Raw genomic sequence first — 27,842 nt, 5'->3', positions numbered from 1 at the left:
TACCGTAGAGCCTTTTATTCTCAGATTATCCAAGGTCAATCTCCAACACAAAGTAATGGCCAGGTCATCAGTGCTGCATCGTGCCCCAGAGATGCTGGGGGTATTGCATGTTGAGTGGTGTGCATTGGCACAGTCCAAGAACAACCCCAAAGAATAGAACCTCCCTTTGCCATGAGTACCCCTCAAATCCAGCTAGATCTCCACTGCAGCAGCATCTCCGAGGCCCAGGGCTCTCCACAGAACAGCCGTGCCCTCAGACGACGTTCCCACTCAGGAGGGGGCTGCTCTCCCCGCTCAGTGTGCGGCCCAGAGCGTTCCTGAAGAAAATGCGCAGTGAAGAACGGTCAGGGACCCACCGACTGCCAGTCACTTGGGCAGGACCACTGGCGAGCAGGGTGTACTGCTTCACATGCCTGCTGGGGGACAAAGCATTACATATCATTTAGATGTGAACCACCACATGGGCAAGCTCGTCCCATGGAGTGCATCTAGCGGCCGGCTAAGCCCGGTAACAAAGAGCAATTCAGCCACACCATTCAAGCATTTATATAGCGCAGATACACTGACCCTAAGGCTTAAGGGTGCTGACAAATACAGAAACAAGTAAAGCAACCAAAGAGAAGGTCACAGAAGATAGTTAGTGCAAGAAGAAAGGATCTCAGACCGAGATAATAATTGAACAGGTAAGTTTTAAGTCATGGCCTGGACATCCAACCAAGCAAAGTTCATCCTCCACCTGCCCCACTAGGGCTGCCCAGTCTCTTCAAAGTCATCCGATCTCAGCCCTTCTGTGACCAGCCACTTCCCACAAACCATTTTTTCCCCCTCACCTGTAGGTGTAGGCCACAGCTCCCAGCACAAGGCCCAACACCAGGACCCCAACAAATACAGCCAGTCCCGTGGTGGCTGTGGAGCCACCTCCTGCAAAGAGACAACCTAGAGTTTAGGCACATTACTCAACAAGGAACCATTTACACCAGTTAACTCTGCCACCACCATTGCCTCCCCTCACCACACTCCAATAACACGTGCATCCAGCGTCACACAATCTGGAGGCTATGAGATAGTGACAGTTCACCAGGCGGGTTCTTGTTCCTTGCACTCTAGTGTCCAGTTAGAAGCCACACCTGGATTTTCCTTGCACTCTCCTTATACTGGTTCACCTCGATTTGTGCAGGTTCACACTAATGCAACAGTAATAGTAGCAGAATTGCCAAAGATACACAATGGCCAAGAGCGAGCGCCATGGCCAAAGATGCCCGGCCTGCCATTGCCAGACTCACTTTAGATTGGCTACAAGGTTTCTCCAATATGTGTGGCCCAACCATTCAGTGCACATGGTCCTTCAGAGAGGTCCCAACCGCACAATACTCAGAAAGTATCTCAGTAGGACCGCCACAAAACGAATGCAGGTAGCTGCCTACTCGAACTAGGCGTGGTCAGCCAATCGACAGCCCAGCATCCCTATACCATCTGCCCCATACAGTTCTTTCTCCAGGGGAAAATAAATCACATCACCCAGCTGCTACCTGGCTCACGTGGGTTATACCACCCAGCTCACCATTTCTGGCCTCCCCACCAGAAGGGCTGCCTATCCCCTCATGGGGACAAGTGGTTCTAGCTCCTGGACCCATTCCATAGCTTCCAGTGTTGCTTCTCCAGATGCCCACCATCCAGACACCCCTCTTCCCCTCCTGCCCCAAAAACCCCCCTCGCCACACAGATTAGTCTCAGACATTGCCCCAGAGCCACCGGCAGTTGCTCCTCTAGTTACTGCCACCTCCTGCGAATGCCCCTTCTTCCCCTGTTCTCGGTTCCAGTCAGCTTCAGCTATTCCCTCCCAAAGCTCCATTGGTAGTGCCAACATGCACAACCCTGGTGGTCCTTGCCCTGGATCCAATTAGCTGTGGCTAAAGATAAGTGGTGTGGTGCAGCGCAGGCCATGGCCATCTCCTAGTCGGGTGAAGTCTTGCCCCGTTATGCTGTTAAGCCTCAACGCCTATGACCGTTTACTCCCTTCTGCCCACCTCCGATTAGCACATGCAGTAGGGACTTCTTGGTTCTCCCTTCTCTGCAGTAGACATGTTCCTTGCTGACTTGCTGTGGCGTTGGTGGGGTTCCATAGCATGCACACCCACGTCCAGCCATCTTGAGGGGTGAATGATGGCCACAGGTTCTCTACGGGCATGTAAAAATCAACATTGCTAAAGCCTACACACATTAGGGCAGGTCATTCCATGCATTGTTCCCAAGTGATAGGACCGACATGGTCCCTAGAATATAGGTGGGGTCCCCACTCAATGAAGAGACCCAATTTCTTAGGGTGGGGCTCTTCAGCTCCCACCATAGTCTGCCTCTAGATGGTAGGGTCCTGTAGGCCAGTTTTCTTAAGAGTTGGTACAGATATCAGGGGGAACTATATACAAGGCCTGGCCTACAGGCCTGCAAGTTTAGTCTGGACGAGGCTACAGGAAACCTTCTGTGGCTTTTTTGCAAATGGGAGCACCAACCAACCTACCAACCTGTAAAGGTAACCAGTGAGTAGCACAATGCAGCAGCCAATACTGGATAGCCCTATTGGCCTCAATCAAGCGTACGCAGCACCACATGTCATTTTAAGACGGTTTACCTTATTTGTGTTTTCCTGTCCTATCAAATGACTCGATAAGAAGGCAACCCATTTGTCAGTTACATCTCAAGTGGGGGGGGGTTAGCAGCCTATGGGGCACCTCTTACACCTCCCCTTCTTTATCACCATCATGGATTCTGTTAATTCCGCTACATAACTAGAAGTGCCCAAGCCAGTAACTAACCTCCATTGATCCGCACTTGTGCACTGGCCACAGCGAGGCTGACAGCATTTGTGAGGGAGACGTTGACACAATAGTCCCCAGAGCCATTGAACAGTTGGCGCAGGACCATCTGGCAGTCGGAGGATGGTGGCACTGGGCTGCAGATGGTCTGCTGGGGAACCAGGCAGTCTGGATCCGAGATGGTGGTGCAGACATCACTGGGGACACTGCAGGTAAGAGTAAAGATAAGAGTTACACATTGAAAGGCAACAGGCACATTGAACAGTTATTAAGGCACACTGCCAGGCAACCAGTAGAGACAAGGGTTATTACTACAGGAACATTCAAGCATCTCACGACATATGGTAAGACCTTGTTAATTAGCTAGGCACCAGTTCCTCAGATGGCAAATAGTGTACTGAGCAATATTTGGGTTGCCATATTTTCCACAAACGAGTAGGAAAGCCCTGATGTGCCAAGGCAATACACTACTTCAAGCCACTTCTAGAGCCCTCACCTTCCTTGGCAGGTCACTGTGAAATCCACTACATTCTCCTGGCCTTCCATGGCCACCGCAGGCACAACCTGGGCAATCTCCACGCTCTCAATACCCCCTGCAACAAGAAGCATTGGCATGAACTGCAAACCCGAAACAAATCCCTCTACCCTAACCACAGTGACGTGGCATGCACTTACGAACGATATCCAGATCGGTTGAGAAAGACCCATATCTGTAGAGCAGGCAGTCATTGGGCTGGTTCTGAAGAGCTTGGCGTTTGACCAGCACAATGCCATCATCCAATACTTCCGGTTCAGCCTCTGCACAGAAAAGTAAGATTTACCAGAACACTGCAGACACACGAAAGCATGGCCAAACAGCAAAGTTCATATTCCAAATGCAGGAATCCACCAACAGGTGATCAGTGCTCCCCCCCCCCCACCACTTCCCTCACCCCCAGTCACCCGAGACCATGTCCACTAATCACACCCTCAGGGCACCCTATAATGAAGCAACCATGGGGTATTGGCAGTTGGAAGCCTAGGAACCACACTTCAGCTAGGGTACACGTGTGTCCAAGCAACACCTCAACGCCAAACTACACCAATTCCTCCATTAGCAAGGAACACCATTTTGAAGACTCCCATGTCATGTGCACAACTCATATCTGAACTTTTAAGGTCAAAATGGATTGTTGGAAGAACTTGCAGGTAGCAAGTACATAGTTCAAGCTGGGACTCGCAGACCATTATTGGGGTGTAAGGTTTACCTGTTCCGGAAAGGACTGCAAGGGACACAGCAACAGATGTTGCAACAGGCCCTTCTGCTGTAGATTCCAGAAGAGCAGTGTTGACGGCAGACGCTTCAGTAAGGGAGGCTTGCAAGATGGTCACGGCATCTGGTGGGACCTCAACTACAGGTGTGCTCTCTGGCTCCACAGGAGCCGCTGCGATGTCGGCATCTGTCACGTCCATAGACAGAGTAGCTGGAACAGACTCTGCATTAGCAACAGAGGAGGCAGTTGCCATGACGGCAGGTGGTTGCGAGGCTTCTGGTTCCACCGCTAGAGCAGCTTCTGCAGGGATCGTAGCTGCAGCAGGGGTGACCACAGCAGGGGTGGCCACATCTGAGGTTGCCGACGCTGTGCTCACCAAGTTTGTGGGAAGGGATCCTGGTACAGAGGGAGCAGCTGTCGAACCAGAAGCTTGAAAGAAAGAAACGGATGTTACTGTTCAAAACCACCCCACTCCCAAAATTAGTTCCAAATGACACCCTTCTCTGCCCTACCCCAATCCCATGTACTACACCTGTGCTCACAGGTTGCACTAAACAGCTGCAAGGTCGAATAGCGCTCTGCTCACATACTTCCTAGAGTCAATGCTTTACCTTTGTGAAGCCTAGCGCGACAGCAATAAGTTAGTGCAGCAGTTTGCAATGGTAACAGAAATCTGCAATATTGCAAACCCAACCAGAAACATTAGAAATTTCCAATTCCATCTTTAAATATTCATAAGCTATCTGCAGCTACAAAAATCCTGATTCTAAAGCAACTGATGAAGCCCAAATAGTCCTTACACTAGCTGCTCCAACCACCAACCCAAACACCAACTGTGGTTAACCCCTCCCCACTCCCATTACCAGTTGTTGGTGCTTGTGGCTCTGGTGCCAGAGTGGTTGGTCGGTTTGTGACCGTTTCAGTAGTGCCTTCTCCAGCAGTTGCAGTGACAGCACCTGCAAAAGGAGTGGTGGCTGGTTCCTCTGCAGCACCCGTGGTTGTGGCATCACCTGCAGAAGGAGTGGTGGCTGGTTCCTCTGGAGCACCCGTGGTTGTGGGATCACCTGCAGAAGGAGTGGTGGCTGGTTCCTCTGGAGCGCCTGTGGTTGGTTCCTCTGCAGCACCCGTGGTTGGCATATCCACTGTACTCCCACAAGCTGTTAGGGGAATAGCAGCCTGGACAATCACCTGTGGCCGGAAGGCACCTACAGCAACATAGGTGTGGGTGACAGCAGTGCTCTGGGAGATTAGAGTGCCACTCTGATCACCAAAATCCCACGAGTAGGAGATGTCTGCATCCTTCAGGTACTGACTGGGGTCATGGAGCTTTAAATTGAAGGCAATGGCTCGATTCTGAACAAACCGACTGTCGGCCTGATCCAGGTCCATGATCTGAGAGATGGACACCGAGAATGGTATTTGGTCTAAGAAAAGAAACAAAACCAATCAGGAGCATGAGTATAGCGCCTCCCTGAACCATCTAGAGCCAACTTGAAAACATGGGCTCATTGCCCAACACGTGCAACAAGAATGTTCAGGCAGTAGCTTTCTAGCAAGGAATGTGCTGCTGGATTAGCTATACAATCATCCTTGGTGTGGTGTTCTATGTGGGATGAATGCCACACACACACACACACACACCATAGTGCACGTAGTACATGTCAAGCAGCATGAGCCAATATGGATGTCAGCAGACCTGCCCTTTAGCCTTCAGAGCACATGATACAAATGCATACAAGACACTGGTTACTGGAGCCTCACTTACCGGTGATGGTAAACTGGGATGTGACTCGGCCCATGGGGATAAACTTCTGGCGGCCCCTGTAGTGGTAGACCACCACCTCCATGGTGTAGGAGCCCAGTGGGACACCATGTGTGTCAACGGTCAGGTGAGAGCTGGAGCCATCCACCACTTGCCAGTATTTACCTGCATGCAAAGAGCCCAGCGTTACACATGCAGATCGCCAGGGAAATCCTAATGCGTGAATGGCTAAACCTACAGCCCACTAAACATCCGCCGTGATCTCACACTTCCCTTCAGGAATGCCACATTGTGCTGGTTCCTGCAATATGCAACTCAGCCAGAAAGCGAACCCAGCTCCTACCCATTCAAATAACCCCTCCCCCCACCCATCAGCACCCCCCCCCAATCCCTTCCGGTCAGGTCATCAAGGCTCCCAGCAAACAGTAGCAAAAAGGTCATCCTACCCCACGTCTGCCAGACATAGACGAACTTGCTCCGTCTCTTCTCAGAACCTTGGGGGAACCGCTGGCCATCAGGAAACACACAATCTGACCCTTCAGAGGTCTCATCGGGGAAGACTGGCTCGCCCGAGACAACACGAGTGCCTGCGAGAATTGGGAAAGAACAGTCAGGATGCAATAAGGCAAGGGTATACCCAGAGCCTGCATAAAAACCATTAAAGCTCATGTTACCCAAATCTGCAAAAAACATTCAGTAGACCATCACTGGGCCAATTACAATTCTGAGAGGCTCCATTGGAAACATTGCACATTTGTTTTCAGTGTCAAATCACAATAATCCGAATGAAGCATCTAGGAAGTCAAATGGATGACAAATCTTGCTCCACCCACCGCCACGTGCCCTCATAGTTGGATGCAGCCAACCAGTGAAGCCCTAGCAGTCGTCTCAATTCCAAGGCTACTGTACTGGCGACACCCCTGTAAAAGCAAGGGAGTCGCGCTGAGGCATAAAATAACTGGTCGCACTAGACAAGAATGACGCATTGCTTTTCATTTTATAAATCAGGTTTCAATTAGGAATTTCAGACAAGATTAGCATGTCTGTCTCTGAACCACACTCAACAGGGACTATACAAATGAAAGCAGAGATCCAGGCTGACACCCCCGACCCCCCGCCAACCCAAAGTTTACTTTCAATGAGCACTTTGGCTGATGGAAACTGCAGCTGACCGCAAGCGTGTCAGTCTTGACATGTACATATTTGGAGGGAGTGGTTGGTACTAGTAAACCCCCCCCCCCTTCTCTCCGATAGTCATTACTTCCACCTTTGTTCCCCACATTTTTCGATTTCATAATTTGTTTTGCACCCTTTCTCACTTTCCTCTCATGTATCCACCAACTTCCGCTCCTCATCTCTTAAAATCTCTCACACACCTGGTTTCCTAAATCAATTGTCTAATTCCTCCCCCTCCCCCCCGCCGCCCTCTTCGCTGACCTTCATACATAAACATGACAGGCGTTCATGTGTGCATGCATCGGAAAGGCTCAGTGTGCACATGTGCATTTGTGGTGTGCATGCGAAAGTCTACCGTTTGTGTGCCTGAAAAGCTATGCTGCATGTGAAAGGCCAGGTGTGCACATGCAAGGCATGTGTGCATGTGAAAGTCTGCATTGCTCATGCAAAGCTGTGGTGCCATGTGTTGCTGTGGGTATTACATGATACCAGATTTGCCCACCATCTTAATCAGTGCATAGTCCGAAACAAGCCTGCAAAGCGTGTCCTAGTCTTTTTGAATTAATGCACATGTGATGGGAACTTGACATGCATGCTGGCAATCAACTTTCATGACAAACGGCTTTCCATTGAAAGGTGCCAGGTTTATAATTTGCGTGGCTGTGCATTACATGAAGCCGCCCCCACTTTGCATGTATTGACATCAATGGAAGCGATACCACAGAAAATTAGCTCATATGTAGCCTTAGATATTCAATGTGATGGTAAAATACATTACAAAACGCTTTTATAATTTAGCCAAGAGACAAATAACTTGCAGATTAACAAGTGGCATTATATATGGAGCAGTATGTCAACTGAATGGCTTGTATGCACTTCGAATGTTGATTTGCCAAGGATTACACACTTTGTGAAGCTGGGATTTGAGACTTTAACACAAGACCCTTAACCAAATATCTCCCCAGCTTTAGTTTGTAGAAATAGTACTTTGGTTTTTAAAAATAATCTGTTTCGTAGAGATGGAACCTTACAAAAAAAATAAAATCCAAGCTGAAAAATATAGAAATACATGTTGAGAACAAACACTATAGTCGTAGCTTTATGGAAAACGACAAGCATGCAGAGTAATATGAAGCAAAAAAACATCCTACGAGTTGGAAATGTACGTTTAAGACAGCGAGACAAGGTCACATTCTTGTAGTCATTGTTTGACAGAGTCATGCTTGCTACTGCATATCATGTGAAGAGAAAGTGAACACTTGTCAGAAACAATGGTTCAATGAACCACCACTCATAAGGAGCTTGCCATTTAAAGGCTCTGCTAGTAGATAAGTGTGTTGACTATTTGCGAGGCACAAATGAGAAGCCTTGTTGAATTTGCAAGGGTAGCAGTCACATGTCCAATAAAAGGCATCCTCATTGTAGCACCAGTAGCAAAACAAGTCTGTGAGGTCTCTAGGCCCTCTGCTGTGCTGCCGTACAGATGAGGGAGGGGGGGGGGGTGGAGGAGAACAGGCCTTGCATGGGCCCCGATAGTAAGGCTATACAAATTAGCGATTCAACTTGTATGATTAGCTAATCAAAATTTTGCAGTTTTGACTAATCAATTCTGCAAGACTGATTTATGCCTTGCCCGCAATATGGTATAGTGCCCATTTGTGGTTAAAGATGATATCGATCTTCAGATGGATGTAAGGAGTGGACCTGCTGAAACCTTCAGCTCCAATACCTTCGTAATCACAAACGAAAAACGTAACTAATCAAGGTGGTACCAAGACCAGTACTCTGTCTTGAACACTTAGGGCCAATGTTTGATGTGGTCTTATCAAACAAGTCGTTAAGTAGCATGTATGTCCACGTCCAGAGGGGCACACATGGAGGCCTACAGGGTATGCCTGACCTAAGGTCAAAGCCAGTGAGGACAAACTTAACCCTCACCCGTTCCTCAACACAACGTGCTCCAATCTAACAGATGCTGTGGTACCCATCTCACTGTAGCCAACAAAAAGCAGAGCCTTTGCTACACCAGAACAAACATCACCTCTGCACTGAAGAGATGTGTTCATCACCTAGACGTGATCGGGGGGGGGGGGGGGGCGGTAGGGGAGCATTGAACTTCCAAGAACCCTAGCCATAAACTAGGACGGACTGGCACACCAGATGTCCTGGACTACAGCTCGAAAGGTTGCCCTTGTCTGGAATTTAGAGACAGTTATTTATGCCAAGTACCACCACCATGCAGGTTGGTGTACTCTGCAAGGCCAGTGTGCAAAATCAATTCATGAGCAAGAGGGATTGACATATAAAGTAGCCAATAACAGACAGATGCAATCCTAGGAGTGGGTCCTTTAAGAGGATTGTTGTATGTAATGACATGCTGGGTGCTGAAGAGGTAAGATCATAAGCCAGAGACTGAGGACATGGATCCCAAGGCCAGTATTTACACATTCTCAAGTGGCAAAGAGTCGGCCAAGGACAGAATACAGGAGACTTTGATTTGAAGGGGCTTTGGGTGCTCTTTCCTTTGCTAGAACGAAGGGCCTAAGATTTCCACTGAAATGATTTCTTGGAGTGGAAAAGGCCTGCAATCAAGAGGTGGCACAGGGTACCGATGGGGTGTGAATTGACTCACAGTGAGATGAAATAGTTGCAAGTCCATGGATTAATATGGGCTTGCGGGAATTTAGAGATTTCGCATGGATAGCCAGCCAACATAGCAATGGGAGGGCGGGGGGGGCGGATTGAATAGTGCACCTGGGACCAAGAAGTTTGCTCACAGTAGTCCAGTCTGCCGAACACAAGAGTGGCTGAAGTTTATCTCAACGACTACCCCCCCACGGTTGCAAGCCAGGGGTCAGGGCAGAATAGTGGGGTGTGCACTGGAGGAGGGGATATACAAGGACTTCCTTTGTAGAGTTTCCTAGGAGGCAGCAGAGCCACCCAGTGACAGATGACCATTGTGTTCAGAAATGGCAGGGGTGCAGATGAGTAGATGGTGCTAAAACCAAAGGAGGAAACTAGTTTGCCACAGAGGCATTATAGGGTGAAGAGAAGTGGGCACAGGACAGATCCTTACCCATAGGAAGGGGTGTTGGAAGGCAGAGGCCCCATGAGAATGGGGCAGGCACAGCCAGAGAGGCAAGGACAGTTGTGTACATTGCCCGTGAAGCCAAGGGGAAGGGAGGTATGCTCCAATGCAAAGGCTGAGATGGCGCAGAAGGCGAGGTCGGCGATAGGAATGTGAATGAGAGCACTCCAAGGAGCATTTGAGCAAGAATCCAGGGGGCAAGGAGTACCACAAGATAGTTGACCCTCTAGGATTTTAGAGGGTTAGTGAAGGAGACCGAGCTACAGAAGTGGGTGTCAGCAATTGGTTTCTTCAGGGAGGTTATTGCTGGCTGTTCCTAAACCGGATGGGACAAACAGTTGCCAAGAGAGGTGCAAGTTCTTTCATTTGTGGTACGAAGGGCCAAGTGGAGCACAGGTTGGGTCAGAACAAAGAACTGGGTAGAAGTTCAGTGGGGAGTGGAATGTGAGGCAGATGAAGAGAAGCACACAAGAAGTCCTGAGTTGGTGGCGAATTGGGAGGAAGCATGGACTTTAGGCAGCGGATAGTTAGAGAGGAGATGAAAACCAGATCAGTGGAATAGACAGACCACGGAGAGTCATGGAGGCAAGTACTGTGCGAAGGGAGCAGACTAAACATCCATCTCTGCATCAAAAGGCATAAGAAGTGAAGTATTGTGCAGGGTAGTGCTGCACAGTGGATGTCAATTGAGTGGGCCTTGCATATGGCACATGATGGACTAGTGGGGTGGAATAGAGGGGCAAGTGAAGGACTGGTAAAATGATGGGAGCAGATGAGGCCAGGGTGGATGATCGGATCAACCTACACACCCACCCAAGGCAACTCATAACACGGAGATACAAGTTGGAGCCGTTCTCCCCAATGTCATATGGGGCGGGGGGGGCTCAACCTCTTCAGTAGGACTCAGCTAGGAGTGTTTCAAAGAGAAGAGGCAGAGTGTGCCCAATAGATTAGATTTAAGAGGAGGTGGGTGGAGTAGGATATTGAAGCAACTTAAGAAGGGAGTGAAGTTCGAGGGATGCAGATTGTGAACCGCAGACAAAACTGCTGCCTATTTTGGCAAGCTCAGTGGGGGGGTGGGGCGGTGAGAGAAAGGGGCAAAGTCTGTGCGAAGGGATACTGGTGTGTGGCAAAGTCATGGTAATCTAGGTTTTGGGACCAGCATAAGGATCAGAAAGCAGTTTTTCAGAGGTATTGAACAATCCAGAGCCACATGGTGCTATCAATACAGTGACCAGCGGCTATGCCGGTAAGATAACTCAGTGAGTTGAGCGCTTGCTGCTGCAATCAGAGCATGATCTGCAGGTCGCAGGTTGATATGAGTACCAATTTCGGCTGGGTGATATTGTAAGTAAATGTGCTCTGTAAAGCGCTTTGGATTAAGGCACTATATAAATAACACATTCTCATTACAAGGGGCAGTTGCTGGCACAGATGAAGAGGCAGTCACAGGAGAGGTTGCTAGGGAGGAGAGAAGATCAGCCAGACTGGTGTTTCAGAGGTTCGAGGAAAGTGGGCATGAAAGCCCAGTATTGCAAGGTAGGCCATGAGTGAAAAGGGTTCTAGATAACCAAGCATGTAGGGTTACCATTAGAAACCTATTATTCAAATGTTGCACTTCACCCAGCTCCACCAAGTCCCCCCCACCCCCGCACCCACCAAGCTGGAAGAAGGCAAGCCAAGAAGAAGATCTTGAGGAACCACCTAGTTGGACTTGGGGTGGTGGATGGCCCCACCTGCTGGAAAATGCAAGGTTCCCCTTTAGTAGCTGTGGCTATTCGGCACCTGCACACATCCGACCTTTGCTCTACAAGACACCAGATAAAATGATGGGCAATTGCAAGGTTCCTGTAAGAGGATGGGGATAATCCCGGTCTGTCCAAAATGAGGCCGCCTCTGCACTAGAAGGGTGTATTAAGCATTCCTTCCATTACAGGTCTGGGCCTTTCAGAACGTGCCCCACTGCTCTTTGCAATCTTGCAGCCTGGGCAGGGGAGAAGCTTCTTGCACCCTGCAATTTCCTGCATTTGGGATGTCCTTGTGAGGATCATTCTACAAGGGACATCCACAGGGGACTATTTGTGCAACCGTGACATGCGTATGTTAAACTTGTTAACAGCCATGCTGATTGTCAAAGAGCCATACCCCAAAGGTGGTTGGGTCTTGTAAACAAAACTATGGGGTGGGGGAGGAGGGGCACCATCCTCAAAGTACATAGCTTTGGACGTGAACGCCTAGCTTTTTGTTGCCATGTACACCCACAGCCTGCCTGCCTCTGGATGGTAAAATACAAGACCTGAACTACCATAAGAATTTGAGACACTGATTCCTCAAGACCCTGTAGGCATTAAGGGCTAGTAATTTAAGTTTTCCTGTGTGATCTGTAGCATTGCTAAGCAAATATGAATGAAGGCAGCCAGCCAGGCCCAATGATGGTGCTTGCATCCATGTGCCAAGCCAGGGTCTGCAGCCTCTGATGTGGACTACAACTCCCATCATTCCTAGTTCAGTGGTGACGGATCAAGTGAGACAGCCAAATATCTACAGGTGGCAGACCCCTGTGCATAGCATGGAGCCAGGCTGGCTCCACTTACACGAGGGCACCCAGTTCACTAGCAAAGTGAAACCAGCAGCAAGAGTGGGCGGGGTTGCAACAGCGATACTATACTGCCCGCCTATGCATGCGTCACTTGGACTGGAGGTCCAACGGCACAATCATTACAGGTTACACCCACTCGCGCTGCATGCGCCACATGTTCCACAGGCTTGCTGACCAACATTAGGTCTCCGCCCAAGGCATGCCCCATAACCCGACGACAGGTCGGTGGCCTTAATCTTGGTTCACCCCTTCCCAAACAAGCATAGGCCTGGAAAAGGCATTTGCCAGGCACTGTCATTATGGTTCTAAATGCCATTAATGAAGCAGTTTTGGTCGAGTACCTCGGAACAGAATACCAGTGCCTGGCAAATGACAATGCTGGTTCATAGGCACAGATGACCTACCCCCAGTCATTAACTCTCAGAAGACAGTTGAAAACACGTTGGCAGGCACGTAGAGCACAGATAAAGCAGCTCAAAGGGATTCCACGAGGAAGCAGGAACTGGGCGAGAAGGTCTATATGATCAGCATGCGCAGTCTATAGGTTGGCAGAAACCAACAAGCTGTGCCCCTCATAGCATTCCTCCCCATCTGTATTCTAATGCCATATACTCCCAATAGCCCAAACTGAAGGGAGGGAGACCCCCTCCCCCCACCCCCAGAGAAGATTTAAAGGCATGGTGGGATACTGAGTCTGTTCCTCTGCATTGTCCACAAGTCCTTCTGGGGCCTGGGGCGCAAATACTTTCAACTCTCTCTTCCTAAATATCTTCCTTCTCGAGCTCTTCGCTTATCCGCTTCCAACTCCCTCAGGGTCAGCCGCTTCTCCAAGCAACGAGTTGGGGGTAGATGTCTCTCCGCGGCAGGGGCCTCCCTCTGGAACAGCCTTCCTGAAACTTGAGGAGAAGCACCTCAAAACCTTCCTCTTTGCTTCTGCCTTCTCCCCCCCTCTCACCTGCTAAATTCTTGACTGAAACTGCACTCTACCTGCAACTGGGCCACTCTCCACTTGCACTGCCTCCCTGGCAACCAACCCCTGCACTGCGGAACTGTCAATGTATCCCTACAGCCCCCTTCCCAGCACTTGCCACCAGCTGGCCCTATTATTTATCTTTTTTTTCTACCCTGTACTCCACTTCCCCCCCCCCCTTGCAGTTTTCCCTTCCCCCTACCCATGCACTTGCGTGATCTGAATGATACCTGGCCTAGCAGGATCGTTGTCTGTCTTCCCTCTGTTCCCCCCCTCCCTGCCTCGTCGCGCCTTGAAACACTTGTGTATAGGCGCGTTACAAATGCCATATCATATCGTAAGCACTTGGGCCACACATTTAGCTATAATCAAGATTAGCTCCACAAGGTTCAGTGTACCCCAAACCTCTACCAGCTGTCCAGCGCCAACCCCCTCCCACCCAGTCGCTCAGAGCACTAACCAAGGTGCCCCTCTATATATACACACACAAGGCATGGCGCCCAGCTGAAAAGGCAAGTGCATGAGATGGCAGGGCAGACAGTGTAACGCCCCACCTGTAGGGAACCTAGTATCACAAGCCCACGGTGCAATCTCTGACCTCGAGACTGCCTACACAGAGGTCAGGTGGGGCAGCATCAGTGAGGCTCCAAGGGTGGCTTGCAGCAACTAATCCCCCACAGCACAACTCACCTTCATCAAAAGTACCAACTGCACTGCCAATTATGAACTCCCAAGAGACCCACCATTGGCCAGGTCACATGGCAGGCAGGCAGGCCATGTAGATTTGCCAGCAGGTCTGTTGGGTCCAAGAGGTGGGATTTCACCAAGTCACTTGTACAAAGAGCGGTCCAAGGCTGCCAGGAAAGTGATGGATTGGGGAGGAGTTGGGGGGGGGGTAGCAGTTCCCCCCGCCCCCCATACAGACTGAAGTCGGTTCCCCTTCTTTAGTAAAAGGCAAACTTGCCTGGGCAGGATTAGGTATCCAGGGAGCCACTCTTGCCTTGCAGGGCAGTGGCGGGCAAAACACCACGAGGCTAAAGAGGGGGGCGCTAGACGGCTACACACCAGCAGAGGAGCAGCCGTTACAGGTGAAGTAGGATCATGGACGAAGCGCAGGAACCTGGCTCTCTGAGCTGCCATTCCAACCAAGGTGCCGAAGTGCCGAACTCCATTTCAAATGCAGAGAAGCACTTGACAGAGCAAATATAAATGTGGCCATTGAAAAGGTTGAACAACTACACACACACACATTAGAACCTGGCGCCTTAATAATGCGCTTTCAAGGAGGGTTCTTTGGCCTTGTACTCCTCAGAAAAACGAGGAGAATGCACCCCGTCCTTAGCGGGTGGGCGGGGGCAGCAGTATTGCATGTAGCGCAGCATTTAGGTTACGGTTTAGGACCTCAGGTCGATGACTGGCAGCAAGACGCTCATTACATGAGCCTCCAATGTGGGCGGTGGGGTGCGGGCCAAAAGGTACCCCTCACATCAGAACGAACCCGATGTGCCTCACCAGCACCCCAAGTCCCACCGTGCCCGGCGCTGGCAGGGCAGGTCAGAGTTTAATGACAGTCCAGAACGCGGGGCTCCCTTCCACCGGGGATAATGGCGATGGGGCCGCGGGCACGCCTGTAATCACCCCTCGGCCGTGGATCATTAAAGGGGAGCTTCTCCTGCTTCCAGAGATTAAAACTCGCTCGCAATAAGAAGGCCCGCATTACCTGGAAACCCCGCCTCAGAACGCGGGCCGCGCAGTGACCCACAGACAGATCAAAGGCCGTCTCTCTGCAGTCAGCACGCCAGCCCAGCCCAGCCCAGCCCGGCCACACAATGCCCCCTACACAAGCGAGCAGGGCCCGCCCGCGCGCGAGGGGAGGCAGAAGGGGCCACATTCTGTATGTATATATATATATATACACACACACACACACACACACAGAAAAAATACAAATCTTTAACTCAATTGACTCTTCATGGCTTATTCTCCAAAATCAATACTGCCTTTTGCCATACCCTAAAAAGTGCAGTGTGCATCGATCCTAAATAGTCATTCAAACAGTATAGCCAGAATGCCATGGTTTTAATCGGGTCATAAGTCAGCAAACTAGCAGGACCTAGGGGAGGGCACTCCGATGAATGCTATACATGCCACATGTTCTTTTGCCTTCGCTTAATTTCCACTTCTGTTCTGCATAGTGCCCTTAGTTTGTGCGCAAAAGTAGTCCAAGTGTGTGCACCACCGATCTGGTCTGGACACTTAGTTTGGGGGTGGAAGGTGTGTACTATTCCCACCAGTTGTGTAGATTACTATAGTGGTTGTAATGGTTTACCCAATCCCACCTCCTGGGCCTTCTTGCGCATTCCCCTTCAGTATATTATAATTTCCACAACAAGCTGTATCAGCCGACCAATTCAGTTCCAAATTTAATTCACACGCAAGCTTCATAGGTTTGCCCTACCTAACTCCAACTTTCTTGTTACGATTCCCCCCTCTCCCCCCCTCAGCACTAGGCAATCAGGAGAAGTTAAAGCCTTGAGGGAAAGGAGAGCTCTATGCAAATTTTATAGTAGCATTGAGAGAGGAGACCCAAGATCAGTCGCACATACTGCATGGAACAAGACAGAGAAAACCAGAGCATCGAACAGCAAAAGAAACCTTCAATTTTGGCCAACCATCTCAGATCTCTGAAGGCTAAGGCCTCCAGCCCATATGATATCAGGGATGAAACATAGTCTGTATAACACCAAGCCTTTCAAAGAGTAACTGCATATCCAGTCACAGATCACCATCGCGATTAGCTTGGCTCTACAAGTCGTGGTCTCAATTATATGTCCCCAATTCCTATGCCAAATAATAGTCTATAGTTCCCATACTTATCATTCTGTATCATGTGGGTCTTATTATCCAGTCCATTTTCTTTTACATACATAACCAAGTCCAACATCTTTCATTCCTCTAAATGTGTGGTCTACTATGACCAAGTCATCTGCATGTGCATGATAGTTACTAGTGTAGATTTGACTTTGTGAGGGCAATTTCATTTGGTGGGCACATCTGTGAGATACAAATTAAAGATTAGGGCTGCCAACTTGCAACCCTGCTTAACGCCTTTATCTCGACTGGGCCAGATCGTCTAGACGACTCCGAGCACTGTTAGTGGGTAGTGTTTGTTGATCGACTGTCAAAAGCTGCATGGAAATCTATGCATGCTACCTATAATGGATTACATCCTAATATTATATGGAGTGCTTGATCCTGACCCAAATCCCATTTGGAAGGATGTAGTAGATGGTTTCACCCAGCTGTGAAGGTGAACCAGCACAATGGCAGAAAATGGTATCCGATGGGGAAAATTTAGGGAGCAGCCTGGGGGCTTTCCCTGTGGTCTCTAATAGGGAAAATGTTCAAGGAGCAGCCTGTGGGGCTTTCCCTGTGGTATCCAATAGGGAAATGTTTAGGGAGCAGCCTGGGGGCTCTGGAATTTTGAATTATTATTCCCGTTATGCTGTTTAAGGTAAATTTCCATGGCCATTCCTCACGTTTAGTCTTCCATTGTGGCTCTAATATGGCCAGGCTTGGAATTTACCTGAGCCAATAGTGTTCTTGGGATTATGCAAAACACACAGGATTAAGGCGACTGTCTTTAAAGCAATAGAAAGACTGCTTCCATTTTTAAAGAGCCTGCCCCCCCCAGACATACTTTGTGCCCCCCTAAGTGGGAGTGGGGGGGGGTCCAGAACTCTAGGGGAGGGCTCAGTATGAACAAGTTTAAATCATCCGATTGGTCGGAGGGCCCAAAACATTAAGCAAGCCGACACAGCAATATGTACCTAGCCAAACTGGTCTGCATGCAGAAGCTGGGCAAATTCATAGCACAACACAGAAGGAATTAACATTCCGTTCCAACAAGCCCTTAAAATATGTACAGATTAGCAGTTATCTGGGTTGGACCCAGGCTCAGGTTATGGCAGCACCAGCTAAAACCATTCAACTTGGAAGATCGCTTCTTAGGAAGGGGAGGCGAGGGAGCGGGGTCGCCACTCACCGTTAACAGTGCAGTTCTGGCCCCAGACGATCTGCCCATCTGGTAGCACCGTCTGATTGTGAGGCAAGTTCAGTTTGATGGAGAAGGTGGCTTTGGCATCAATCAGCGTGGGTGCGTCATTACTAACGTCAAAGGTCACCTGACCACCTGAAACAAAAGGAAGGGGAGGGAGGAAGAGAGGTTAACATCCATTCTTTTTTCGTGCGTTTTTATTTAAGGTTGTTAATAGAATGGTAGGTTGAGTAGAAAACAAAGTCCTTGCTTACGAGTTGGCGTAAATCTACCGTATAGAGCAGTCCCTCTATTGGACTGCCCCCTCCTGCCACGCTAGGGCGTTACCCCGCACTCACCTTTCCAGCAGTCCCTCTGCTGGGCTACCCCCTCCTGCCACGCTAGGGCGTTACCCCGCACTCACCTTTCCAGCAGTCCCTCTGCTGGGCTGCCCCCTCCTGCCACACTGGGTAGAGTTGTGTGTTCCATGACCGGTAGGTAGGGCGATGGCCACCCTCTGCCTGGCTCAATTCTGGATTCTGCCGCAGACGGTCCCGAGACCCTGAAGTGAATCAAATGTTTAAATTGTGTATGTGGTTTTAAATAAATCATACAGAAGAAGAGACATACAATGACTAAACCACATTCCAGAATTAAATCTAAGTGGATGCAGAAGGGAATCATTTACCATGTAGATCCATTGCAATGGTCCCAAATGTTACTGCCACATAGAAATGCGATTTGCAATTAACAGTCTAGTCTAAGCCAAAATTGATCTGTTCACTATACAAATAGACCACAGGGTCGTAATGCTTGAAGCACAACTTCCTGCTAGGAGACCACTCTTAATCCATCAGGCATGGACAGGATCTCCTGTGGCACAAAAGGGGATCAGCCATAGTAATCCGTGTGAAGGAGACATTACACAAGTATCCATCCAATCCTACTGTGGTAATGTGGCTTCACAGGATTGGGGTTGCTATTGAGGGTTTATAATCATCCCATCGAATTCGTACCATTGACAGACCATTCCATCGAAAAAAATGCATCAAAATAAATTGCACTGAAATTTAATGGGCTCCCCAACCCCCCTTTTTTTATCCTTCTTTAAACCCCATTAACATTTAACTAAACCCTTTAGATGGAAAGGCATTACATTCAATGAAATGGCCCGATACCCTATTTTGAGAATACCGCTGGCAACTGCGCGTAGAGACCGGTTTGGCATAAAGGGATCAGCAGCAGTATCCTGGCTATCCAAGGCTGCAGAGAAAATGCTCCAGGAAAGTTATGGGGTGGGGCTGGTGTGAGCTAAACCAGACTTGCCCCCTTAGGGACCGCAAACACAATGCCAAGTGCAAAAACACTGGAACACAATCAGGAGGGGACAACGGTCCAGTGGCGTGCCCAGACCCGACGGGGTGGCCCAAGTGGGGCACTGAATTACGCAGGGGTGTCCTGAAGTACGATCACCTACACATAATGATCCATCAAGGGGGGGGGGGCAGATCAGAGGGGTACTGCTACCCCAGGTCACATCCCTGCAACTTCCTCTGCATACAACCTAAAAGTCCAACTCTGATCATCTAGGGCTACTTAATCCCGAACCCCTCAAGCCATGAGCAGGCTTGGGAACCACTCCCCCCGCCCTAAAGAGTCAACAAGGGAAACCGACCCTATGTCCGACTTGTGGAACACACACTGGCTTCTTTAGGCGAAGGATGCATCAGGTGAAGTTTTTGGCCAGGCTGCGAAGCGGAATATATCATCCCAGGCATAAGCTAAAGGGGAGGGCAACCAAAAACTGCAATGGCCCTAGCCCCACAGCAGTACCTGGAACTAGAGAGCTTTGCCGAGTGAGCAAAGCCCTTCTTCCCCCACCCCCAATCTTACAATACATTGCAAGTACGTCGCATGTCCAAAAAAAAAAAAAAAAAAAAACGAAAGCTTAGCATTACAATTATACAACATACCGGCTGAGGCCCACAGCTGGGAGAATTCATGCCAGTGTAGAGCTTCCACAGGGACTAGAGAATATGCTTCCATGTGCTGGCCAGTAATGAGTAAAGAAGAGATGGTCCGGAGCCTGTTAGGACCCTGATGGGTGATTTCTATGGCCTAACAGTTAGGATACACGTTGACAGGGTGCAAGGGGTTGGGCCACTGGACTCCCCCACCCTCCGCTCAACATTTTCCTATTCAAAAGCTGTTGGGCGTGCATCCAGCCCTGCACAGTGGGAGCAGGGAGGACAGCCGGTTACTGATGCTGCACCCACTCTAATCCACCCATTAGAACAGAGCTTTACAACCTGTGGCTTTGGACGACAATTATGCAGCCACGCCCGAGCCGGCACAGCCACACCCAGGCCAGTACAGCCACACCCAGGCCAGTACAGCCACACCCAGGCCAGTACAGCCACACCCAGGCCAGTACAGCCAAGGGTGATTGTTCTAATCTAAAGCAGTTAGTTGCAGCCAGTAGAACCCCCTTCCTGAAGCAGAGTCGTAATGCCGCCATCCGTATTTTATATAGCGATTTACCCCAAAGCCCTGAACAAGGTACACTAGCAGTACAATCAAAGTAAATTCACAGACTATACAAAATAACTACTAAAGGCTGAAGAAGGTATTTTAAGAGAAGTGCGAAATCAAGAATTAGTAAGAGCGGATGAGAGTTTGTTCGATCACTCGCCGTGTGAAGGACTAAGTCTACTAATTTCTTGACCCATATATTCACCCTACAGCAAGAGGGGCCAATTGCGGTACATTAGGGGGCAAGGGAAGAACTATACGCAACACCTCCCCGAAACAAGAAATCAATGCCCAAAGCACAGAATCACTCACTGACAGAGTACCCCTACTCGCTGCCCGTTGTGTGACCCCCTCTACCACACCAAGCAAGTAGCCTGTACTGGGAGGGAGCAGTCCGCTCGGCCTAGGAGCTCGCGTCTTCCGTGCGCCACTCTCAAAGGTCCCAGTCCTGAGCAGCGGCCTTCACTCGGCTAAGGCTTCCGCACACCCCAGGCCCCTCCTTGGTAAACAGATGTGACACCCAAGTATCCCTGATGGCACTAGCACGAGATGAGTACACCCCAATGCCAGAATTGATGAAACCCCTCTGCCCCAACAGAACAGACTGTAGGACCCTGTTTGTGTCCACTTACACGATTTGCTTAAAAAAGGCACTCCTAGGAGCCTGGGCCAAGTGACTCATGGTCTGTGGTTATACCTTTGCTTGGCACTGCAGGACCAGGCACCCAGTCCCTAAAAAACGAACCCAAGCACGGAGGAGTCAGGATTGGAAGGCCCCCTGCTGCCAGATATGACAATGGGGTACTCATGCCCCATTCATGGCCCCCTCCCAGTCCTACGGGGGTATATGAAATCCAGGGGGATCCAAAGACTCATGGTGCAATATTTGAGGGCGTAGCCTAAAAAAGGGTCTTGCTCAGCCTCAAATCCAAAGTAGCTAATGAACCTTCAGTGGCCTGTGTAATAAAGGAGTGACCCAACACAGCCAATCAAATTTAAATATATGCAATGAAAGCGCAAACAAACTTTCTGGTTTAAACGATGCTTTAACATATGGGTGATGTGTGTAAACATTTGGACCAAAAATAACACATTCAAATATGAAATTGATCAAATAAAGAGCGCAATACGACATTTCTTCTGAAAGTGAGCTTCACCTCACTGATGATGCCCAACTAGGCTGAAACACGTGGAGTCGCTGTTACTCTTGTTCAGAGTAGAATTGCCTAGTACTTCGGTGCTGGACTGCCCTTGGGCAGGACAAAGATTGATATGCAGGGATATTTCTTCTCTGTGAAAGGGACAGTGAGCTAAAGACTTGGTTGAGACTCTTCCAGGGGCCATCCACCAAAGAACAAGTCAATGGGCTGTGTTCCTGCTGGCAGAGACTTTCATAGACCCCCTCTGTTTTGCATTATTCATATACACTGAACTAAACTGTCAGTGCAATGTGTGGCAAGTGTATTCTTTTATTTCCCCCTTCCCAGTTTAAAAAGCACCCAATTTCTAATTTCCTTCCGATTCGAAACCTTACTGGAGGGGACATCCACTGGCAAAGATCAGTATTGCCGCTCAGTGCCAGAGCCCTGGCTCAAAGGCAATATTTGGAGGTGACTAGAACCAAGCCCTGGCTCACTTAAAGCTCTACCCCTCCGTTCTTGAGAATCACGACTGGGGACTAGCTGAATTCTGGCGGACCAGGATTTGCATAATTTTCACTGCTCCATTGACAGTAAGGACAAGAGAACTTGTGCATTTTCTGCCACTGGATTAGTGATCTGTGCCCGCCTTTTGACCTGCTCACCCAATTCCCTGCACAAACGTGTTAGTGGCGTTTAGATGCAGGCAGCAGCCAACACGCAAACTCACGGTCTAGGGCAATTAACCCAATCATTGGAGGTTTTCTCTAATGCTTTGCAAGGCCATTAAGAGTCCACGTTCATTTAAGATGTGCTTTATAGACAGCCGGTTGCAGAGTTTTCTTTGGGAGAACAAACCGCTGCGCCTGAAGCTTTGGAAGTTGCAACTACTTTTGTGAGAGGAGGTCTCTGTGTTCCAGATGTCACACTGTACCATCTGGCCTTTCACTGCAATCATCAAATGAATGGCCAGGGCCGAGTCTGGCTGGACCGCGCCGCTTGAGCTGGGGCACCCTCGACGACTGGAGATACGAGAGGGTGTGCAACTTGCCCTGCGACAGAAGAATGGGGGGAAACTGGAAGGGCTGGAGGAAAGGAAATCATCGCACGTCAGCTGGATCTGGATGGCCACAAGGGCGCAGGTCGATGGGAAGCATTTTTGGCCACACTGGATTGTAGACGCGGTTGTGAACAAGGAGTGGATCCCCTTCATATGATGCCCACGCTGAATAAGCTACAGGAGGGAATATAGGAAATGGAGGAGCGCTATTGCAGGGGCTGAAAAAGCAGCTGATGGGGCGGAGTCTTCGGTAATGAATCAGATGTGTAGCTTCTAATGAGCAACTCCTCAGCACCTGGCCCAGAAAGGAAAGTGGGGAGAGGACCACTCTGAACCCCGGGAACAGGGCTGGCTCTTTGGAACACATGATATGCGAGTGCCCTAAAGGGAGATCATTGTGGCCACGCGTCACTGAAACCGGGAACCAAGTCACTGTCAGACCTGGGGTTTGATTTTCAGACCATTATTTTGAGGGAGGTCGATTAGAGAAGGACACGTCTTCACTAATTGAAAAAGGTCATTTGAGCAGAACACGTTACTATTGGTGGACTGCATCAATCTGCATCGCATTATTGTAAATATATTCGTGAACATAGAAGATGCTCTGTATGGCAATTTAATTAGGGCTCCGTGGCCTGCCAATCATGGTACTACTGGCCACTCACTGTAGAGATGCCATTAATGCTTTGGCCCTCGCGGCCATCGCCCTTGTAAACCATCTCCTCAAATCCATTATATAGTAAAAGAACATGCAGCTACAGTCGTCAGCTCCCATTCCCATGACTGCTGGTCACACCCCAAGCACCATTCCGCCAGCAGCAAATACACACTGGTATGGCTGAAGCCGCTGAAGAGTCAGGGCTCAAGTCGAAGGACCACGCGGGTGGCTGGAATCTCCCCACTTTTTGGAAACGGCAAACTCCATCCTGCTTAAAATAAATATATTTTTTTAAAAAGGCTGTAGTTGGGAATTGAACCCTGGCCTCACGCCTCTGAAACACAACCACGCTATCGTTGGATGTGGAGGTGCAATGGATATCTCAGTACACAGGGCATGTTTTGGAGGTGTCGTTACCAGTTCAGGTTTTAAAAGGTGCATGCATTCTATACTATAGGCACATTTCCCTAAACACATTTGTTTTTCCGTTCGTGAAAGACAGGAAGTGTGCATATGCCACTGACGCCCCAAGACAATGTGTGGGTCTTAGTGAGATCATGCCCATCCATCTTGTCCCCCACCCCCAAAGATGGGATTTCGAGGCGGACCAGAAGAGTTTACACCAAACCCCACCCCTGCGGTTACAGTTCCTGGCAGACCTCCACTTTATTTTTTATTTATTTGCATTTTTAAAGCGCTCACACAGCCTGGGGGCATCGAGGCGCTGTTACAGGAATATGTCTTAGTTGGGTATTTATAACGCCCTTAATACCCAGAGGTTTCTAAGTGCGGACCCGGTTAGCGAGCCTGTGTGGCTTTGTGTCTTATTTCCACGGCGAGCACGTTGCCGCCGAGCTATACTCCCGGGACATTCTCACCTACTACTCCATTTCGGCTCATTGCTCTCCCTCTGGCCCACTGCTCCCCCTCATATGCGTTACCTTGTCTGATACTGCACGTTCTTTTGCTTTATTTGAGGTACATCTGATGCAAGGAGACTGCCAAACGGCTGAAACAACCATGCCAGGCGAGCTGGCAGAGAAATGAGCTGTGGAATGAGTGATGCCTCCGGCCCAAGACCCTCCTGAGAAGTAGACAGTGATAGCCGGTTTTCAAATGCCAAGGCTGCCAGAGGCTGCCTCGCAGAAAACAGCCTACAGCTGAGAACTGTACTTTCTTCCTCCTGCTCTCTGCTCTGCAAATGTTAGTCATCATATGTGCTGTTTTATGGGTGGAGAATAGATTTAGCGACTCCATTGTAGCTAAGGCATAGCTCTCAACCATTTGTGTTGCAAAGGCGGGTGAAATCACCCGATTTTGTTTTTGGCGGGTGAGACGCCCATTGAAATGAATGGGAGTGCTGGAGGCTTGGCGGGTGAGTCGGCCTTTTACAAGGCAGGTGACAGCCGCCAAAAGCGTGCGAGTTCAGAGCTATGGCTAAGGATGAGCCCGGCCTGGGAGGGGCAGAGCAGAACGCAGCCCTCCTAGGCACTGGTGTGCGTTTGCATTGTAGCCCATTTCTCTCTACTTCTGGTCTCCTGTGTATTATTTGTGTCCAAGTGCCTGCTGTGGCGTGGGGGAGCTGGACGAGCCTGTATGGAGGCACGTTTGTAATGCAGAATGCTCATCTGTGTGCCTTTCTGCAAACAGTAAAAAAAAAAAAAGTTTGCATTTTAAGCTATTGTAAAATCGCTCTAAGTTGAGGGTTCCGATAGTGTAAGTGAGCAAGCCATCTATACTTCACAGATTCAAAGAAAACAGGCAAGTGTGACTAGAAGTTAGAGGAACTTAATTGCAAGTAAGCCTCATATTTCTCATCTAACATTAACAGCGCAATGCTAAATGTGCTTACACCAGCTTAAAAAAAAAAAAAAAAAAAATCTTCGCCCAAACCCTCCAACCCCCTCCCCACCCCGCCCCGCGTGGACTACTTGCTTCAGGTCACCGGGATCAGCATGTGACTGGGTTTGGGCTCCGCACAGGAGAGGCGGTGTGAGGTCACATGAACCTCTGCACGCAGCCAGGAATGTCCCATGTGATGCTCATACGCAGGCCAGATGCCGCTCACCCACCCCCAGAGTTATGCGCACCGGCAGAAGTAAAGAGGGGTCGCATTTCGGGGTCTGCAGCCTGGAAAACGTGCACTGCCCTGCTGCACAAGGTTTAGCAAACGAAAGAGAACAGAAAATAGTCCATTGGGTTTCTCAGCACACGCTATTTATATGGGCTTACAGTTACACACGTGTATTAGGAGATGGGCGGGGAGAATCCAGGGCTCCCTGGGGAAAGGACTCCCGGTTGGCGGCAGCCGTGTGCTGCTTCTCTAGCACTTTTTCTGCTAAGGGGAGCTGGGATGGGCGATTCATAGCAAGTCGCACCTTGAACCTCATTCTCCCAGCACAGTCCCCCACGAACATTTAACCTCAGGCAGGGTTGCAGGCTTTTTTTCCAGGGGTGCCTAACAGGAACCACACCTGATGGCAACACCCCGTATTAAGTGTAGAAAGGGCGAGAACTGCGGTTACTCAAGGGGCGAGTTTGTAGACCTCCGAAAGGCTAAAGAGGTGCGCACTGAGCCACACCTAGTTTGACAAATTACAGATGCCCCCCCCACTTCATCTATTCCGTATAACTTTCCCACTGAACAGGTGTCCCAGCAACCCCCCCCCCACCCACCCAAACTGTGCAGACCACCACGCCAATCAGAAGCCCGTACTTGCTGGTCTGGCTTGACCCGTACCAGTGCTGTAAACTGAGGGGGAAGGAAATAAAAAAACAAAAAAAAAAAAAAAAGAGTGCAGCTACGAAGCCGTGCCTTTTAGGCACGCCCTGTGCAGGCAATTCCCAGAGACTAAAAGGTGCACAGGAGCACACACTGGTCAAGCAGTGCACCCGAGATCCTTTCACACAAACTTCCAGTTGCTATGCATGGTGTTAAGAACGTTTAAATAGCTGTATTCAACGAAACTCTTTCTGCATATCAAACTAGCAGATATCCGCTGTAAACTAAGCTTTAAAAAATTAGTTTTATTATTGCTGGCTTTCACTGCTTAAGAAGTGCAGTAGGTAACTGGAGCTGTGCGCGAGTTCCACGTATTACATTAGGCACGGCTAATAAGAAACATTCTTAAAAAGGGAATTCCCCAGGCTTTCCAAACCAATCCCTGCTCCATCAAGGGACAAACACTGAAAAGCGAAGCCCTCAATGGCTGCATTCCTAGGATCCCGTTGGAATTTAATACCAACACAACAGATCCTAGCAAGGCATGGTCAGAGCTCAACAGAAAACGATGTGTAGATTCTGCTGTGAACAAGGAAAAAGGCTCTTCCAAAACCTTAAGACACTGATTAATGGAAATATGTGTTGTATAACCGCAAACTACATGGATAGATTCTACCATCAGATCAAATTAACAACTTTGGAAGGTATGCCTAGTGTGTGACACCTTCCGCAGCATTGGCAGTGATCGGATTTATAAAAGCTTTAGCTCTATCGTGAAATGACATTTTATTATTGTTGAGATAAGATTGTAAATTAAGTAATTTAAATATGTACTGTATTAAAGGTTGAAAAAAAAACACTTAGCAAAACAGTGTTTCCGCACCTGGTGTGCTGAGAGCACAGCAGATGCAAGTGGGTCCTGGTGGAGACTTTGTGGGCACTGCGGGTGGTGGGCTGCGAGGGTGCCGCTTTCCCCAGCAAATGCTGCAGAAGCCTAGCCCTTTACTTTGCGATAAAGTGAAATGAAAAGCGTGCTCACCTCGCAACAAAGGCGAGTACCGGTACTCTATTACAGGTACTAAGTGCCGGCCCATTTAAAGCAATGACCCTATTCAGGATTCTGTGCCCAGAAACAGGGGCAGCCAATGTTTACGTGCACGGGTTGCCGCCCTGGGAGTCCACTCAGGGCTCCACAGCGTTTACAACAGTTAGGCGCTATATAAAATGTCACGTAACAATGAACCGCCTTATGCACACGATACCAATTTCCTTCTAACAGCGAAGGAGACAGAAGCTGGAAGGGTTTTTGCAGGAAAAAAAAATGTCACAAGCGGTTTCTGTGGACAAGCTCTTAAAACTGGTGTTACCAAGTTAGAGTAACCCAATCATGTTCCTGTGGGACCAATTACTTCATGTAGTGCCCCGAATACAGATTTCAAAGCGCATTCAGAAATTAGTGGTCCGCAAGCGCAATGGCCACAAGAGACTTCCCAAGTGCGTGCGCCGCAAATCACGGACCCGTTCGTTATTTTAGCCTTAACGTAACACGCAGAGGACGTTGCGTTTGAAGAAGCAGCGGCAGTGCTTCTCGGACCTAAACATTTCTTGAAGATGGGGGCTCGGCAGGGATTTGGCGGGGCACATACAGGGGAACTAAGTGCCGCATATACCGCGACCGCCACGGTGCTAGCAGGCATCGCGCAGGTAAACTCCACTTGGTGGTCAGATTAAAGAAAAGGGGGCCTCGAGGGGCGTGTGGGTGAAAGCAAGGTATCGCCGGAGAGCCCCGTTACCACCTGCACCGGGGCCGGAAGCACTCCTCCCGGCGGCCCCGCGCGAGTACTCACGGTTCTGCGCAGCTGCCACAGCAAGGAGCGCCCAGCACACCATCCACGAAGCCAGGCCCTGCATCGCTGCTCTACCGATGCTCCAACCGCCTCTGCGAGCCTCCGCAGGCCCGGGCCCCTTTATAAGGCCCGCCTCCTCGGCCGGGCCCTCCTCGGCGCACTGGGCAGGCATCGCCTGGTTAGCGTG

General features: G+C 49.5%; 1 protein-coding gene across 3 annotated transcripts; it reads right to left on the bottom strand.

Moving 5' to 3' along the window:
- PMEL (premelanosome protein) lies at window positions 1-27,842 on the bottom strand. Of its 3 annotated transcripts, none has more exons than XM_069653793.1 (12): window positions 27,656-27,842; window positions 18,122-18,259; window positions 17,707-17,853; window positions 6,275-6,415; window positions 5,832-5,993; window positions 4,930-5,490; window positions 4,061-4,495; window positions 3,489-3,611; window positions 3,310-3,406; window positions 2,814-3,019; window positions 831-921; window positions 1-416 (listed from the first exon to the last, which is right to left on the bottom strand). In XM_069653793.1, the coding sequence occupies exons 1-12, from the start codon at window positions 27,825-27,827 to the stop codon at window positions 254-256; spliced, it is 2,436 nt and encodes an 811-aa protein (XP_069509894.1). In that variant the 5' UTR covers window positions 27,828-27,842; the 3' UTR covers window positions 1-253. The 3 variants fall into 3 exon arrangements, with proteins under 3 accessions (XP_069509894.1, XP_069509895.1, XP_069509896.1); XM_069653794.1 differs by having other exon boundaries at window positions 1-413; XM_069653795.1 differs by lacking the exon at window positions 27,656-27,842 and adding an exon at window positions 19,671-19,797.

This window comes from Ambystoma mexicanum, chromosome 3q (assembly GCF_040938575.1).
Source record: "Ambystoma mexicanum isolate Mex_15411 chromosome 3q, UKY_AmexF1_1, whole genome shotgun sequence".
In the NCBI taxonomy this organism is placed as follows: Eukaryota; Metazoa; Chordata; class Amphibia; order Caudata; family Ambystomatidae; genus Ambystoma; species Ambystoma mexicanum.
This window is presented reverse-complemented; position numbering and strand designations above follow the sequence as displayed.

What these genes read in the sequence shown, in the direction of transcription:
- PMEL (XM_069653793.1), bottom strand. Translation starts at nt 27,827, where the DNA reads ATGCCTGCCCAGTGCGCCGAGGAGGGCCCGGCCGAGGAGGCGGGCCTT. An exon ending in TGTGGCAGCTGCGCAGAACC is followed by an intron (nt 18,260 to 27,655) that starts GTGAGTACTCGC and finishes GATTCACTTCAG; the next exon opens with GGTCTCGGGACCGTCTGCGG. An exon ending in AACCGATCTGGATATCGTTC is followed by an intron (nt 3,407 to 3,488) that starts GTAAGTGCATGC and finishes TTCTTGTTGCAG; the next exon opens with GGGGTATTGAGAGCGTGGAG.